The 14,032-nt window shown below is 37.2% G+C and overlaps 1 protein-coding gene across 1 annotated transcript in view; it reads left to right on the forward strand.

The window, feature by feature from the left end:
• Nucleotides 1–14,032, forward strand: part of TBCD (tubulin folding cofactor D) — a 252,362-nt gene that overhangs the window by 132,790 nt on the left and 105,540 nt on the right. The window contains exons 18-22 of the mRNA XM_077833123.1: nt 1,283–1,368; nt 7,113–7,193; nt 10,140–10,213; nt 11,056–11,173; nt 13,152–13,212. Of these exons, the coding sequence (XP_077689249.1) occupies nt 1,283–1,368; nt 7,113–7,193; nt 10,140–10,213; nt 11,056–11,173; nt 13,152–13,212 (420 nt within the window). The remainder of the gene's footprint in view (nt 1–1,282; nt 1,369–7,112; nt 7,194–10,139; nt 10,214–11,055; nt 11,174–13,151; nt 13,213–14,032) is intronic.

Consider the following 14,032-nt stretch of genomic DNA (forward strand, 5'->3'; position numbering starts at 1 on the left):
CTGATATGAATGTATTTACTCTGCACCCTGATTGATATAGATTATATTTAGTAAAACTATGGCATTTTCGGTTTGATAGAAATCCTAAGAAGTTATGCTTCATCTGTGTGATATCACTGCTCTGTGTCACTGTATGATATTTTCTCCACTGTGTTATCTTAGCCATGAGACCTAGATCAAATCTCAAGTTAATTGATTTGCTGTAATAGAATAATTTTGGGTGGTATCTTAAGAGTGATGTGTTGTCTTGTAAAAAGTTTATCACATTCTTGACACATGAAGTTTATACAATATGAAGATAGAGGGACTTTATTTCTTATAGCAGTGTTAATAGGTAGGTCCGCAATAAGTAATGCTGTTAGCTTTTCCACTATAATTTACTATTAAGACATTTACTGTATCCTGAAAACAGAAACGGTCTCTGATGGACAGAAATAATCTGAAGAGGCTACCATGAGAGCAAATCATAATGAATGCAGGTGGCAAAGGGAGTGACTTTTGGGGCAAGGAAACTCCTCCAAGGCCAAATGGAAGTGGTGTCTGAAATACTTGGTTGGTCAGTGATGGATAAATTGGATGCCATTACAAGCCAAGATTAAGATGATAAACCTATTCCAGGGAAAGTAGATAAATATGATATATACAGTGTTGTTTAGGGGAGAAATTTTAAATTATAAAGTGGTGGGCATCTTGGTACAGTGTCTATATCATTCTGAGTGTAGCTAGAGGTATAGGTCTAGATAGATACACATGGTGTGAAGAAGATGAGTAACAAAACAAAGAAAACAAACATTATGAATCCAAATACTCGTGCCACCCCTTCACCTTCAAAGTGAATCTACAAACAATTAGGGCTCTATTGTGACTTCGGATACACACATGGCTTCCATTGAAATTGGCCACGTATCCTTAGTTGTATTATGGCACTTTTAAGGAACATGGCAATGAACTAGAAAAATGCAATTATGAAGCATCCAAACTTGAGGACCAACACCAAAATATATTTTAAAAACATTTTAAATTAATCATTTCAAATGATACTTTAACATTACTAAACTTACTGCCTGCTATTGTTTACTCTGTCTCTTGGCCATCCTCTTTTAAATGGAGTCAACTGTTCAGCACATCAGATATCTCTCTTGTGTAGATATACTTTCCACAAAATCAGGAGTTAGTGTGTATAGGTGGTGCCTGTTAGTATAGGTGATATTTTCAACTGTTGTTGACCATTAATACAAAATTTGATCAGTCGTCATTTTTTTTCTTCTCTTAATATTGATAGGGGACTTTTCCACATGGCATTGACATTTTGACTGCAGCTGATTATTTTGCTGTTGGTAACAGAGTTAATTGTTTCCTTAATATAAGGTAAGTTCCCATGCATTAGTTTCCCTACACTTAACAGAGCTTTATTACCTTATATTATGTTATATTACCTTATAATATTATCTTTTTTAATAAACAGGAAACTTATTTTTCTTATTCCTATCTGTGAACACAGATTATGTTCAGAACATGCAAAAATTTGAGTGAGTTGGCCCAAGGTTCTAAACTAGGTCTGATGTTCTTCATTGTTAACTGTGTTATCAGTAAAAGGGGGTAACAAGCAAAGTGGTAAAATTTGCAGGTGACCCAAAATTATTTAGGTTAGTCAAGAATGGAGAAGACTGTGAGGGACTTAGAGGGAACCTAACACAACTAGGTGCACGGGCGGCATGATGGGAGAACAAATTCATTGCTGACATATGCAAGGTAATGCCCATTGAAAGGAGTAATTTGAACTATTAGTTTCATTACTGAGGTCTTGTCTACATGGAAAGTTACTGTGAGGAAGCCAGGCATGTTAATCTACAATGCACCAGCTTCTTGTGTAGTAGTGTCCTGTGTGGACACTGCTGTAGTGCAGTGAAAGTCCCGGACTGTGGCTTAGTATGCTACTACTTCAAAGCATAGTACTCTAAGTTGCATTACGAGACTTTCACTGTGCTGTAGAAGTGTCCACATAGGACGTTACTGTGCAGCAAGCTGGTACTCTAGATTCACATGCTGGGATGCTGTGCAGTAGCTTGCCATATAGACAAACCATAATTTATATATTAACTATAAACACTAACAATAGAGACCAGGGCATCACAGTGGACAGCTCATTGAAAATCTTAACTCAATGTGCAGCAGTAGTTGAAAAAGCAAACAAAATGTTGTAGAGTAGGCTGTTTAAAGAATTGGACGGTGAATAATATTTAAATAATTAGGAGCCCGGTGGCACCTTAAAGACTAACAAATTTATTTGGGCATCAACTTTTGTGGGTAAAAAACCCAGTTCTTCAGATGCGTGGAGAGAGATTTTTTACCCATGAAAGCCTATGTCCAAATAAATTTGTTCATCTTTAAGGTGCCACCGGACTCCTCATTGTTTTTGTGGATACAGGCTAACACGGCTACCCTGCTGATATTTAAATAATTAAAATGCTCTTGTAAATCAATGGTGTGACTTTAGCTGAAATACTACGTTCAATTCTTTTAACCCGTGTAAAAAACTGCTAGCATGGAAATAGAGAGGTTTCAAAGTCAGGTGATAAAAATGACTGGTACAACAGAGACTTCCTTGTGAAGTGAGATTGAAAGACCAGGACTGTTTAGTTTAGAGAGGAGATGGATTAGAGAGGGTCTCCTATTACTGTTCTAATACAAGAGTAAGGGAACATTCAGTGAAACAGAAAACACATTTAAAACTGATACAAGGAAATATTAATTTCCCAATACAAAGTCTCACTGCCAGAAGGTATCAAGACCAAGAGCTTAGCAAGATTCAGGGTATGTCTACACTGCAGCGTAAGCCCAGGGTTAGTGGACTTGAGTCAGCTGATCCATGTTAGGGAGCCCTGGGCTTGTGCGTCTACATTGTATTTTAACCCTGCATTAAGACTTTTCTAACCTGTACTTGAACCTAGGGCTCTGGCGTCCATGCTGCAATACACAGACCTGAGTTATAGTAACCATATGCCAGATTCGCTAGCGCCTCATCCCCTTTTCCCCCAGTCCCCAAATGTGGCAGCTCTAGTCCTAGGACCGTGGTGCACTGTGGGAAAACTTTGCTGCCCGTCCTGATGTTACAGGAAATTTGAAGCATCTTGCTTAGCAAAAGATTTGGTCAGTTCGCTCTCCATTTCAAACCCAGGAGGCTCTATGATAGTGTGCTTGTGGATTGGTGATCAGAAGAGAATGGGTTAATGCTGACCGGAGCTGCTGCCATTCGCAAAGTGAGCGTGTCTTTCATTTTCAGAAAAGTGGACGGCAGATTTTTGGGATAGAGAGGACTAAGGAACTTGTCCCATGGAATTGTGGGATTTTTCTGGCTGACTTCCGGGATTCGAGTCAAGTGGGGCTGCATCTACACTGCAAAGCAGTATGGCTTGGACCCTACATCCTGGGTCCAAGCCATACTTAACTCAAGTTTGGACCTTCCAGCCCTGCAAGGTCCTGGGACCCTGGGTCCAAGCCCTGGGTTAGTGCAGTTGCAGTGTAGATGCAAGGGGGACTGTGCTTGAGCCTGGGCTCAAGCACAGTCTTACGTTGCAGTGTAGACGATTAACTTCTTTATATTGAGCTTTTTTTTTTTTTTGAGTTTGCTTCAGGATGTGGTGTTCTGCTGTGTGCTCTATATCTTGACTTGAACCTACTCAGCTAGCAGTATAATGATTTAAATATTCCCTTATCTCTGTGACTACACTTCTCTTTATTGTTGCACTATGTGGAGTGCCATCTTAAAATCAGAAGCATGATACAGTTTTGGCCATCCTGTATTTCCCCCCTCTCTGTTTCAGTCTTCTGTTCCATCTCAGTAAGGAGAGGTGAAAAAGAATGGCTGTTGCACACATCATACAAGGAATTATGCATTTTAAAATATAACAGATATAACAATGTGGGGCGTCGTGCCCACTCAGACAGAATAGAGGTACAGACCAAATGCCAGGACAACAAATGGGGAAATGGCGCACACTGTACACATACCTGCTTTTTAATTCCCACAAAGCAGAACAACAGGTTTAATGTTTTCTAGTTATCTTATTATGATCCTATTCCCTTTGCTTGAGCTATATAGTGTTTTGTTTTGTTTTCATTTAACTGATCCTTCTTTGTATTTGTCCATAATTCCCACCTTATCCCTTCTCTTTCCTTTCCCTACTCCACATCCTTTTTCTACACATAGGCTAGTTGGGGGATATAAGCAATCTTCAACCAAACCAAACTAGGGAAATGCAATTGGTCATATTCTCTGAAGTCTGTTTAACTGCGCCAATTTGCACCCACAGAGCATATGGCCTATTACTTTAAAAATGTACACAGCCTTAAAAGAAGTAGTAGATTTTTCTGGCTTCGGGGTAGTGAGAAGTTTGTTTCTCTTCACTTTTTGCATTATTTTGTTGATGCCTATGCTGTTGTCTTTTCTTCCATGCTCTCTGGTTCAGCTCTCTTTTTCATTGTAACTTTCAGTGTGGTGTTAAGCATACATGATAAAAATGTTTCATTTGCTTAAGGGCAAAAATATTCTAAATTAAAAAGTCCTGCTTTATTTTGCCTGATTACAAAGCAGATAACAAAGTATTTCCCAGCTCACTCTAGATCCTATGGCTGCTCTTTTCTTTCCTTAATTTCTGCTGCACTGATCACTTTAAGAGGAATTTCACCTAGTTACTGAAGTGTGATTCCTTGAAACCATATTCACTATTCTTAATCGAGATTTTGTTCTTGAAGTGTGTGTGTCATCCTGAAGTGTGTGTGCCATCTGAGCTGTAATTAATTGGGTCAATACTTCATTACTTCCTTAATTCTTTGTGTGAATGGCATCAAAGCACAAGGGGATAGGTATATATTTAATTGTCTATACAGAAAATATGCAACATTACATGACGGATGGAAGAATGGACCTCTCTGACAGGGCCTCTCTCCTTGATTGCTTAGGTATAATTTCTTAGGTAGTTTTAAAAAGCAGTAACATGGTGTACAGAGTCCATAGTTCTGATTTAGAATCTCAGCCCTTCAGAGATCTGTCACATGACTCTTATGCCTGCATAAATTCCCATTAACTATAAAGGGACTGTGTGTAGATGTAAAAGTCTGTACATTGCTTCCTTTGAGTAATCATAACATTAATAAAGTTCTGACTCTGGATGTTTATTGTTCTATACCTTTGAACTGATAGAAATAATTTTCTGCATTTGACTGTTTTCATTAATGAAGGCATATTTCAGAGGTACAATATTATATATAAAAAGTTGTATGGCTATTGCCACATTATTATTAGATGGGCTGGTAGCCCTGCATATTATTAAAGTTGCCCAACACTTCCAATAAAAACCCAGGTTTTAGTTTCTTATATTGAGCTAAAATTTTCTTTGCTGAATGTCTACCTCAGGCTGACTTTTTTCTTTTCTTTCTTTTTTTTTTTTTTTTAATTTCAGTAGTAATGCTTCAGCCATTTCTGAGAACAATGAAAAACAGTGTTTTGTCCATATAAAAAAATCTGGTGACTTTGTCTTTAAGAAGCTCTGATGTACCTATGTTTTAGAGCAGGCATTTAAAATTTGGCTGGGGGTGGGGCGGGGTGGGGCTTCGTATCAGAGATGTACTTTTTGCCATTCCAGTGAAAATCTGCCCAAATGTGGCCAAGTTAATAAGCCTTTACAAAATCACAGCTCATATGTACTCAGTAGATTTTAGCAGCTAATTCCCTAAACATTCTGTCAGCATTGGGTGTGTTCCAGCCCAGGAGTGAGCAATTGCAACTGTGAAATGCAGGTCATGCCGGATCTGGGTATCTGAACTGGGAGTTGGGATATATGGGAGTCTGAGACTGGCTAGGCAAGGAGACTGAGATGGCCTAAACAAGGAGATGGGGCCTGGCTGGTCAGGGAGAGTGGGACTGGGCAATAGGAGGTTGGAAATGGCTGGGCCAGGATACTGGTATCCAGGTAGGGGAATAGGGATTGGAGAATGGGAGTCCGTAGGTAGGGTGCGGGGACTGAGATCAATCAGACGAGGAGCTTGGGGAACTGGAATTGACTGGGCAAAGGACTGGAACTGAAACCAGTGGAATGGGAATGTGGAGGTGGACAGACCTGAAGAGGTGTGGAGGTATGTGGGTGTCAACATGGTGCCACATGATGGAGTTCGTGTTTTCAGTTTGCTTTTTTAACACTATGTGGGTCAGCAGTAGAGTTAGGACCTTTAGATCCACTGCACAGATCTGTCACTTGAGCTAATGGAGTAACTCATAGTAATAATAGTAATAGACTGTCCTCCATGTACACCAGCACTAGAGGGGGATGATGCACACACTATGCCAATATAGTATAATATTACTGTATTTTAAAAAAAAAAAAGCACTTTTCCCCAATCTAATCTTGAAAATAATTATAAATGTAGAATGTATTAATCATTGGATTTAAACAGTAAAATCTATAAGCAGTTTATTTTTACTAGTATTTATTGATCATATAATTCTTTATATATGTATGCAATGGTGTTCACTGATCTCAAAATAGTTAAGAAAAATATTGTAAATATTAACATAATGAATGTTACATAATATGGAATATCATGTTTTTATGTACCCCTTTTAATAGACAAACGGGTAGTATATTTTTGAAGGTTTTTTTGTTATTGCATTAAAAGCAATGGGGGCAAAATCTTCAAAGCAGTATAGTAGAACCTCAGAGTTACGAACACCAGAGTTACCAACTGACCAGTCAACCACACACCTCAATTGGAACTGGAAATACGCCATGAGGTAGCACCAGTACCATACAGCACTGTGCTAAAAAAAATAAAAAGAATGTTTGTTTTTTTTAATTGGCAAGGTGAGGAAACTGTTTCTGTGCTTGTTTAATTTAAATGAAGATGGTTAAAAGCAGCATTTAAGTCAGTGTTCAAATTGTAAACTTTTGAAAGAACAACCATAGCATTTTGTTCAGTTATGAATATTTGAGTTACGAACAACCTCCATTCCTGAGGTGTTCATAACTCTGAGGTTCTACTGTATGTGCCAAAATTCAAACTGATATACATTCTGTATTCTTTTATATATATGGATGTACTTATTTCTTTTTCAGTGTGTACATTGCTAGTTTTCCTGAATATACACAATCAATGATTGACCACCTGGTTAACATGAAGATCAACCATTGGGATGGGTATGTTTCAAACATGTAACTTATATTATTTGGAAGTCAAAAATTCTGTAAATTTTACTTTTCGGAACTCTTCAGTTATCTTTCTTTAAAGGGAGAGGGTGGTAGTTGTCTATTTGTTCTTGTCTGTACGATGGTAGGAACTAGAAGCCTCGATCAGGATCAGATTCCATTGTGCTGGGGCTTACAAATGCTAGTTATATTTTCCTGAATCAGGGACTAAGGGACTGAGTCATATTCCTTAGAACGTCTAAAAATCATATTATGGTAATTATTTTTTAATAAAACAGGCCCCTCTGAAAACCGTTTTTAAAAGTATTAACAGATTTGTGCTCCTTTTTAATCTTGGAAATTTGTAATAACTTTTTTCCATGAATGATAACATTTAAAAAAAGAAATGTTAACATTTTAGAATTGCTAATGTATTTGATTGGGCAGGCAATGGCTTACATCAGTGGTTCTCAATGTGGGGAGGGGCCTCTAAACTTTCTGGTGTGGCATGAAAAGCACTCGCACTTACTCATGGAGTCACAACAGCACTGAAATTTGGCCCCTCTGTAATGACATCATGGATTGCATGGACATAATGAAATTATTCCAACACTTCTGATTTTTTTTCAATAGCAGAGAGGTGGATGTGGGTATCTCCCCACTGTTGGATCTGGGTACCTCCCCACTTAAAACATGTTTTTAGTTTTCGTGACATTTAAACCTAGTTTTAGGAGGTGAATAAAACACATCATTATTTAATACATTACGTAGTATATCTGAGTGTAAACATCATCGCCATATAATTATTGTTAATTAAGTAGACTTAATACATGAAGATAAATGTAGTTATATTCGCTGTTGCATGAAGATTGAAATGTGTATGTATAACACAGATGTGATGAAACAGTACTATAAACTATTTTTATTGCTCATGATGATGTTCCTGGCAGATATGGGATGAGCCCTGAAGTGCTACCATCCATATTTGTTTTGCTTTTCCTCTCCCTTTGTCTCTTTCAGCAGTAAGTTTTTATTCATGTAGCCAAGAGCTAACTGCAGGCTGCCTGGTTTGGGCCACTAGTGTTTGGGAAATGCCATATTCCATAACATTGAGTGGTGTCTTTATTTGTGGTGTGGAAATACAGTCATACACTGTAGCCGTGCTTTTTTACATGACAACTCTCAACTGGATTGGATATTTGAATTAACTATCAGAAACATTTTTTAATGGTAATTTACCTCCAGGAATTCTAAACAGGGTTCTCCTTAAAATCTCTCATTTTGTCATGGAGAAATGAAGGGGAAAAACAAAGCACCCATTCATCTCTTTGTGAGACTTATTGTCTTAGTCACGGTTTTGTTTAAGTTCACATTGTTTAAATGTTTGTTCATACATGTGTCTGTGTAGGACTCTCAGAATTCAGAAGTTTGTCCTTTCTGTTGTAATTTCACTATGTTGTAAGTGTTGCAGAATCAAGAAATGTTAGAAGTAGACTAATAAGAAACTTCTGTTAGATAATTGTGAGGATGTATTTTAAGGCTTGAACTTTCAGAAAAGCCTAAGGATTTTCAATTGGAGTTGGGCACGTTACTCTTCTTGGCTCCTTTTGAAATCCCAGTGTAAATCAATTCTGAGGAGTAAACTAATTGATTGATTTCCATGTAAAGTAGTATTTTTAAAAGTAGGTTGCACAAAATATGTTGACTGTTATGGAACCTTTGATCTTGGAACCAATGGATGATTTTTTTAGTTAAGATTTCTGATATTTGACCTATTATGTTTAAAAAAAACAAACGTAGGTGTTCATTCTTCTAGAACGATTGCACAAAATAGTCTGCTAAATGTTATTTTGCAAATAGAATGACACGCATAAGTGAAGCCATAATAGTTTGTACATGTCTGGTATATGCTGGATTTCCTTTGACTTCCAGAAACTTCCCCCTTAGCATTCATCAACTTGTAATAATTATTGGTATTGCCCGATGTGGTGAAAATGTATATTTGATAATATACATGTTACACAGAGCTTTTGTGATTAATCTTATTGAGTTTGTGAGCTGTTAGATATACGTGTTTTAAAATGAGTCTAAGCTTATTTACTAGGTTTTTCAATATTCTTTCTTTTTTAAAAAAGAAATAAAAACCAACACCACTTGAAGTAAGAATGAGGTACCTGTAAACTTAAATTTAAAAAGCTGTAACTATGGTCTAGCTGCTCTGGGACCACAATTATCCCTTTCTTTTGCTAGACCATGACAAAAAGCATCTGCAGCAACAAATTTTTTTCCTTTTTTTTTTCTGATTTCCTTACACTTAAGAAAAAAATAATTTAGCCAGTATTCTTTATAAAAGGTAGTTTCACTGTCCTGAATTAAGAGTAGTAATCAGCAAGGGAGAATAACAATGTTAAAAATGAAGGTAAAACATTTCTCATTATCTGTGGAAGGCACCTGTGGATTTCCTTAACATGGTTTCTCAGAGCATGTTTGTGTCTCACATAATTGTGTAGCTTATAGTTTAGTCAACATTTCTATCCTTTTGTGCCCTCTGAGGGTCTTTTAGTGTGTGTGGGCTAGCATGGGATACAGTATTTACTGAAGAGAGTCCTAATATATATAATTCAAACAATATATATGAAGCTGATTAATTTTTCATTCCTCCATTTAATAACAGAAATGCATTTCTTCACTGGAAAAATGTTAAATGCTCTCACACACAAAAAGATAGAGGAAGCTTGAGGTACTGAAATAGCCCTGAAACAAGGGTGTACTACTAGGCCTGTATGGAGCCTGTTGAATTCAGCAGGATTCTGTGCTGTGCAGGGGTCGGTCTGTGCAGATCTGATTGCAGGACGGGGTCATAATATGTAACTGCTTTTGTTATGAAGAGCAGCAGTAAATAACTGATACTACAGTGATTTATGGAAGCTGAACAAAAACTTTCTTTAATTTCCACAGTGTTATTCGAGAACTGTCAACCAAGGCTCTACATAACCTCACTCCACAGGTCCCTGAGTATATGACAAATGTGGGTGAGTAGCAATATATCTGTGTTTGAGGTAGCACCCCATATCAAGTGTTTCTGGGCACCTAGCAAAAACATACCAACAAACAAGACTTAAACAAAATACAAGTTAATATGGCTTAATAAGAGATTAAGCAAGATTTTTCCCACAGTGGTGCTGTAATTTTGATGGCGTTAAAACTTTCTTTTTATGAATTGTAGTGAGATTTATGAATTTGGGGAGGGGAAAAGGCAGCAGAATTTTCAAGTTCAGCTTTAAGCCACTCCAAAATGTAAAGTGACTAATGTTTTTAAACCAACATTCTAAAGCAACTGAAGAACCACTTTATGCATAAACTGAAAAAATCAAGAAATGTCTGAGAGCATCTTGAAACCCAAAGATATCTTGACTAGCATATGTAACAGCTAGTAAGCTACAGATTTGTGTAAATCTTTCCAACATGTGTGGTTAGGGTAGATAAAATGAAATACAATGCATTTAATATGTGGCTAATAGAGAACTAAAGGAAGCATTTGCTCATAGTGTGTCTTTGGGTGGGGAACCATTTTTGTTACACCAAACTGAAAAATCTAACTGTGGAAATGGAAATTCTTGGTATATTTTGATAACACAGGCAAATCTTATTCCCATTTTTAAAAATGATTTTCAGATTTAGGGATCTAAAAATGATTTTCAGATTTAGGGATTTGAAAATGTTTTTGCTCTGTATCTCTCTAAGATACAGTTCTTGCTCTATATCTCTCTAAGATGACTTCTAGAAATGATTTTTCCACATTAATTTCTAGATGGAAGTGTTTACATGTAGTAATATAATATGTAATTATTATTTTTTATTTCATTTCTTGCAGTTTTGCCAAGACTGCTACCATTAGCAGTGGGCACAGATTTACACACTCGGCATGGGGCCATTCTTGCCTGTGCTGAGATCACCCACGCACTGTACAAACTAGCAGCAGAGAATAATAGGTATAAAGACAACATTATGTAAACTATTATGTTTCTTTCTCATGTATAATCTTTCAGAAACCTCTCCAGTATAATTATGAAAATCTCCATCTTCGAGAACTTCTCTTCTGTTGTGATTTTTGTTTGTTTTCATCAGTGCTGCCAAGCCTTCACGCTTTACTTGGTGAGGTTATATACCTCCGATCTAAATCCATGAGTAATCATAAAAGTGAGACCACCTGTTGTCATTCTCAAACAAGAATAGAGAAAAAAGAAAAGGAGTACTTGTGGCACCTTAGAGACTAACCAATTTATTTGAGCATAAGCTTTTGTGAGCTACAGCTCACTTCATCGGATGCATACTGTGGAAAGTGTAGAAGATCTTTTTATACACACAAAGCATGAAAAAATACCTCCCCCACCCCACTCTCCTGCTGGTAATAGCTTATCTAAAGTGATCACTCTTCTTACAATGTATATGATAATCAAGTTGGGCCATTTCCGGCACAAATCCAGGTTTTCTCCCCCTTACAATCTCCTTTAGATAAGCTATTACCAGCAGGAGAGTGGGTTTGTGTGTGTATGTGGGGGGGAGAAAACCTGGATTTTTACTGGAAATGGCCCAACTTGATTATCATACACAATGTAAGGAGAGTGATCACTTCAGATAAGCTATTACCAGTAGGAGAATGGGGTGGGGGGAGGTATTTTTTCATGCTTTGTGTGTATAAAAAATCTTCTACACTTTCCATAGTATGCATCCGATGAAGTGAGCTGTAGCTCACGAAAGCTTATGCTCAGATAAATTGGTTAGTCTCTAAGGTGCCACAAGTACTCCTTTTCTTTTTGTGAATACAGACTATCACGGCTGTTACTCTGAAAAGAATAGAGAAGACATTGTCACAAGTGTGGGTTAACCACAACAGTTTGCCAGACTACTACTGAGTGAAGCATCTTTCCTTCTTTGCTGTGAGACAATCCCTCACATTGTTATTTGGGTTGGATTGATGTAATTTTTCACTTACTTAATTTTGGCCCAGAAATGCAGTTTATAGATATTAAATTTAGCATATGTATCCAGCATGATTGCCATAAATTAGTTGGTGGAGTTACTGACTCTCTCTTCAACCTTCACTGGAATGGGTGTTGTGTACGCCTGTGTAAAATGATTGTAAAACACTATCAAATTGTAATTTGCCACTCACTCACACTAGTAGTAGCATTTTAAATTTACTCTGTTCTGATAGGTATAAATAATTATACAGGATTCAAGGTAGTGGATAGTGCAGCCTTTGAATGTAAATCTGAATAAAAGTAAAGAAACAAAATTCTGTAAAATTCTTCAGATGTTTATTAATCAAATGCATTTACAGAATTTCGTTTTAGTTTTAGTCTCATTTCTTCCAAAGCTCTGACATCCAACCTAACTCTTGTATCCCAGGGGAGCTGAACTTAGGCAGGGGAACAACAGGTAAGTAGGTAGTAAATAGGTCTGCTTTTTTGACTCCTGAAGTTGTTCAGATGCACTGTTACGAAAAGTACTTGTGCATGTCAGCAGTATAACAATGACACTTAATGTAATTATTTTATTAAAGTAATGATTGTACATAGAAGCTAAGTATGTTTTGTAATAAAAAAACTTGGAAAAGTAGAAAATTGGAAACTTTTTGAGTTTTGGAAATTTGGAATTTGGAAAAGTGTTAGAATTATGTCATTACGTATAGCCATATTCTGTTACAAAAATGTTATTGTATAATTCTGCAGAAATAATATATCTGAGTGCTTGTCAGAAAATAGGCTGTTTGTATGTTTCCTAAACCCGTTTAATGAACATTAATGAATGTTACACATTTGTTCCGAGAATCACTTAGTCATAAACTCTTAAGTTTTTTCTGTCACTTTAAAAGTGCAACATATATCTGTTGATGCAGGGCTGTTTCTGAATGTAAATTCAAGAAATTGCCATGTTTGGACTTAAAATCTTTTTATAACATTGCAGATCAGTTACGAATTATTTCAATGAAAAATCGTTGGAGGGACTTAAGCAGATCCATTGGGAGGTTTGTGCCAAGTATAAATAGCGTTGGAATCTTAAATGTGTTGTTTCATTTTTATACAAAGGATGTTGAAAGGTGTTTTTTTCCTTTTAAAAAATTCCCCCAAATCCTGCAAATGTTTCGCGTCCTCCCGACATCCTTTTCTTCCGCTTTTGCTCTCTCACTGCTGTGTGTGTCTGGTGGGAATCCTGTGATCATGCTGACTGACTTCACTACAAATTTGTTCTCTCCACTTTGACATCTGCCGTCTTCCTAGTTAAGCAACTCTACTTCTTTATCCTAATTGAATCCCTTGAAATCTCAGTGTCCATTTCACCACGTTTGATTCCCTCCTTGCACCCTGGTGCCCTCCTACCTCCACTTCTCTCTCTGCACAGATTCTCACTTCTTCAAGAAAAATATCTGCAAAATACCACATGAACTTCTCCCTTCCCTCTCACCTCTTGCCCTTCCTCTCCAACTCTTCTTCTTCTCTCTTGTTTCTCATTTGCTCTCCTCCTCAACCTCCTCCATTTACTCCAGTGATCCTATCCAATCTCCTCACCTCCCTTGCAAACCACTCTCATCCCCTTTCTTGCCCTTCTCTTTAATCTCTCACTCTCTAGTCATTCTTTCCCCTCACAACACAAGCATGCTTTAGTCTCTCCCATCTTATGGACAACCCAACTGTGACTCCATTTGACTCTGCAACTATTGCCCCATCTTCCTTCTTCCTTAAGTTCACTGAATGAGTTCTTTTCCTCCACTTCCTCCCTAGACCCTCTCCAAATCTGGTTTCTGTCCCTTGCATTTAATTAAAATGGCTATTACCAAAGTCTCTAAT

This window comes from Eretmochelys imbricata, chromosome 14 (assembly GCF_965152235.1).
Source record: "Eretmochelys imbricata isolate rEreImb1 chromosome 14, rEreImb1.hap1, whole genome shotgun sequence".
Taxonomy (NCBI): domain Eukaryota; kingdom Metazoa; phylum Chordata; order Testudines; family Cheloniidae; genus Eretmochelys; species Eretmochelys imbricata.